The sequence below is a fragment of the Drosophila navojoa genome, chromosome 4, assembly GCF_054131105.1.
Source record: "Drosophila navojoa isolate 15081-1374.11 chromosome 4, UAZ_NAV_1.0, whole genome shotgun sequence".
Classification (NCBI taxonomy): Eukaryota; Metazoa; Arthropoda; class Insecta; order Diptera; family Drosophilidae; genus Drosophila; species Drosophila navojoa.
Genome location: NC_142892.1, coordinates 19371066 through 19375690, shown reverse-complemented (window position 1 = coordinate 19375690; position 4625 = coordinate 19371066). Strand labels below are relative to the sequence as shown.

General features: G+C 38.1%; 1 protein-coding gene across 2 annotated transcripts; it reads left to right on the top strand.

The window, feature by feature from the left end:
- The first annotated feature begins 256 nt into the window (after window positions 1-256).
- Cpr62Bb (Cuticular protein 62Bb) lies at window positions 257-3152 on the top strand. 2 transcript variants are annotated; one of them, XM_018102789.3, is made up of 5 exons: window positions 257-372; window positions 446-591; window positions 1044-1140; window positions 1243-1470; window positions 2810-3152. In XM_018102789.3, the coding sequence occupies exons 2-5, from the start codon at window positions 502-504 to the stop codon at window positions 2956-2958; spliced, it is 564 nt and encodes a 187-aa protein (XP_017958278.3). In that variant the 5' UTR covers window positions 257-372; window positions 446-501; the 3' UTR covers window positions 2959-3152. The 2 variants fall into 2 exon arrangements, with proteins under 2 accessions (XP_017958278.3, XP_089116309.1); XM_089260183.1 differs by having other exon boundaries at window positions 301-372; window positions 450-591.
- The last annotated feature ends 1473 nt before the right edge of the window (window positions 3153-4625 follow it).

Below are 4625 nucleotides of genomic sequence, written 5' to 3'. Positions count from 1 at the left end.
TGCAGCTCTCGCTCGAGATCTATGGCCGAGTCTGTCGCCAATTTGCACTACTTACATATAGCACAACCCGACCCCATTCAGCCACTCTTGTGTAGCAACATCCCGATTCATGCTGCAACTTCATTCACATGGCCCCCGCCAAGCAATCGTCGTACTCACCACGCCAGCGACGTTGACTGCGGCTGCGGCAGCGACGTCGACATCGCTACAGTTGACTGACTGACTGAGAAAAGGCCCAGTGTCTTGAAGAGTTGGCTGCGCAGCTGCGTCGCTGCTCTTGCGCTTATTTAAATGGCAACTTGACTCTAGAATAGCCACAGTATTCCGGTGAACTTGGCGTTGTTTGTATCTGTTGCCGTTGCAGTACCAAAAGTAAATCCTCAAATCTCAGGATCTCTGTGAAGTGCTTACGCTAAATCAACGTTTTGTGTCTGTTTACTTTTAGCCAGTTATCGAAACGAATTCGCAATCGACAATACGATATCAAAAAATCTCCAGAAAATGGCAAATTTCGTGTGCTTTGTTATCCTCTCCCTGGCTCTGTTCGCCAGCGTAGCCGTGGCGCGTCCTGGATATGCTGTGGATTACTATGTGAGTTCGAGATTTATGTGTTTTTGTGTTAGATATGGAAACCGTGTGTGAGAGACTAAAAAAGTTATGGGCTGTATCGACACTATCGTTCAGTGGAAAAATTTGAAAACTAAATTAATTGAATATACATGCATAATATAGTTAAAAAAATTCGAATATAATATAATATTTATGCTACAAAAAGTACATATGGCATTTGTATAAGACTTGTTAAAGTTTAATGTTAAAAAATCAAATTAAATATTTCCTATCATGAATAATGAACCTAAAAATATTTATTTTTTGAATATTATGTATATTCCAGAGTTAGATTTTATTCAAATTATATTATATAAATTCAATTAGTAATAAATAATATCAAATATAAAATCTAAGTCTGGAATATTAAATTTAAAAATATAAATTTTAAATTTTGCTTATAAATATTTTACATTATTTTATGTACTTTACAGGACCATCCCAAATATTCCTTTAACTATGGCGTTGCTGATCACAGCACAGGCGATGTCAAGTCACAGCATGAGACGCGCGATGGCGATGTTGTCAAGGGTAAGTTACACTCCGTAAATTCACACACACACACACACCTACACATATATACATCCCACAAACACACATAACATATCGCCATCGTCTATCTCTCTGCCTTAGGTCAATACTCTCTGGTTGAGCCCGATGGCTCCATTCGCACCGTGGACTACACAGCTGACTCGATTCATGGCTTCAACGCGGTTGTCACCAAATCTGGACCCACTGTGCACGCCCAGGCGCTAGTCACCAAGCCCATTGTGGCGCACAAGCCGATTCTGAGCCACTACCAACCACATGTGGCTCCAGTGGCTGCGCCGGTGATCGTCGCCGCCTCGCCAGCGCCCTATGGTAAGTGCGAGTCGGACATCAAACTATCCCTATATCTATAGCATCGTAGTCGTAACGGTTGTACAGGCTTATGGATAGTTCCTCAGACGCACATCCAGTTAGTTGTTGTTGTTGTTGTGGTTGTTGTTGTGGTAGCACTCTCTATGCATCAGTCGACGCATTCTGCACACTGATTTGCTGCTCTTTTGGTCTTCTAGGCATGAACACGTATCGCATGCTCAAGCTGTTCAGGCGTCACGCCAACTATTTTAACAATCAATATCGCAAATTACGCCCAGACGTCTATGATGACAACGCTGATGCGGAGGCTATTACCGATGTCGATTATTATGCAGCCTACTGAATCAGTTTCTCATCACATATACCAATGCATACACACATAACACACATCTAACCATCTATAACCATATATATATTTGAAAAATTATTATTAAAAACGCTTTAGTTCACTTCGCATTCGCAATTAGTTTGGAGAGCGTGTGCGTTGGGGCATGTAAACTGAATCATCGCATCGTGAAATGTATGTTAATTTACAAAACCTGCATTTAGTTGACTAATGCAACAACAGCTGCCACGCCCCTGCACCTTATGTTAATTATGTCATGAGAGTACGTTTTCCTCAACTCTGATCAAGAGATTAGCTGCGGTTTTGCTCTCATATTCTCCGCAATATTCCCACACTAATTATGTCAGATGCAACAGCAGCGGCAGCAGCAGCAGCGGCAGTGGCAGCAGCAGAAACAGTAGCGCATCATCTTTGGGCGCAGGTGTAAGAGTTGTACGGGAAATTATGTTCAGCATTTCATTTTCATTTGCAAGCCAAAAGCCTACATCTTTTCTCAATGTCGTAATGCGAATTCTCGTGGGAATTGTTGTTGTTGTTGGTTTTATTGTTGTGACTGCATGTGAAAATTATTTTGATTGTGGCTGCCATTTTCATATTTAAGAATCATACGGGGCGCACTCGCACACAAAAGCAAAAGACTTTTGGCAAAACACAAAAGACTTAGGCAACGAACCTCGGCTGTTGGATGCAAAATACCTGAAAGGAAATTCAGCTGGCAACAAACAACAACAACAACACCTGTGACCAATTGACTTTGGTGCCTACGAATTCGTGACAAACCGAGAAATTATTTCGTCAGCTGAACTGAACTAGTTTGAAATACAAATTTGATCAGCAACTGCAAAAATTTAAAGAGCCAAACAGCTGCTGCTGCTGAGCATGGCTTTACTTTTTCTGCCAAATCATTTTGTATACAAACGTTAAGTGTAGCTATTTTCGCTTCATATTACATATATATGTAGGTATATTTATAATATCTTTTATTTTTTACAGTCACCAAGCAATACGCGCCCGCTGCTGCGCCCATCCACTACGACTACGACGACGGCAGCTACTACAACCAGGCCCAATACGAATATGTGCCACAGTACGACGCAGGACACTATGGACACTACACTAGTCCCTATGCGGCACACTATTAATGTATCATCGTAACTAGAACGCGAAACACTTGCTATTTAGTGGCCTAAACAAATTTAGTTTGTATATGTTGGATGAAAGCTGAAAAAAAAACCTTCGATAATAATGATGTGGATCTTTATTTATGTTTAAGTTGTGAATTTTGTTTTGTAAAATAAACATTTCAACAATACATAAGTGAAGTTATTAAAGGAAACTTGAATATTCTTTATTTATTTTTGTGAACAATTTTAAGGAGTATTTTGCGTTTTAATATTTCATTTATATTTCCATAATCTTAGAATCTCAGCTCTACAATTGTCACAGAACGTTTATAGATAATTGAAAATACTTTGCTTTCTATTCAGTTCACATAATTATCTCTATTCTACATCAATATTTTATTCATATATACGGCTGGGACATGTAATGTGGGCATCTTCTTCATATGGCGACAATGTCATATGTAAAATACCAGACATGTAAAAAGCAATGCCAGCGTTAATTTATAACATTTATGCATAATTTGCTGGCACTTGATTCGCAAATTTATAAATGTAAATTCTCGATGATTTTATTGCGATCCATTACTTTGGATGTACTTGTGACCAAAACAGAACTCAAAATCTGAAGTTTGTGATAGCCAAATTAATTTTTTTTTTTAGAATATCTGCCAGCTAGTTTGAGTTCAGTATGAAACAACACACTTCCGCACATATATGGAACTTCTTCTATCCAACATTTCTTTACTTATACATTTGCTTTTGCAGTAGAATCCGCTTATAAAGACTCCGCTTAAAGCTTCTGTACGGTTATAGCGACGAAAATTCTGATTCCCAGACAAACTTTTAAGCAAACATATACGGTTGTAACGACTTCCGGGTATAACGACGGTCCCTTGAGTGTCGTTATAGCCGAATTCCACGGTATATATTTAGACACTTTACAGTTTATTTTATTTTAATTGAATTATACGTTATACCAACTCACATCACTCCCGATTTATTCATTATTAATTAATGAGCCATAAGGTATGCAATACAGTCAACTCCAAAGCTGTAGCTGCTATGAGCTTCGCTTAAAGTTGTTGACCAAATAAGCCAACTGGTTTGTGTTTGGGCTAAGACAGTTTGAGAGCTCAGCTTATATAATGTAGCAGAATATTTGGCACTATTTTCAATTCATATAATATCGTTTTATATATTATAATGTTATAGTAAATGAATTACAAATCATAAAATCGCTTTGCTTTAGATCAAATTTTCTTCATTTTGCTGTATTTATATAAGTTGAGGAAAAAAATTGTGCCGAATAGAAACAAAAATTAAGCCAAATCAAAGACAAATGACCGCTCGATACATTTTCTGACTTTAGTCTTAACTACTCTGTGTAGTCATAAGCTCATAAAGAGGTTAATGGAGTACCTCGTATGGCTTCCATAAACATTATTAATAAAACGAAACCATTATACCATTATACCCCGTATACCCCATTTTTAATTGATTCAGGATATACAAAACAAAAAACCACTTCAGAGTTTATTTTTTCATAGGTCTTCAAGAGCTGCACATGTTAACAAACCAACGACCTCATGAGCTCTGCATAGAACTGAATGACCTTGAGGGAAACATTCGTTATGCTCACTACGATAGCTGTCAAATAAACAGCTGGAGCAAAGATTAAATGCTAC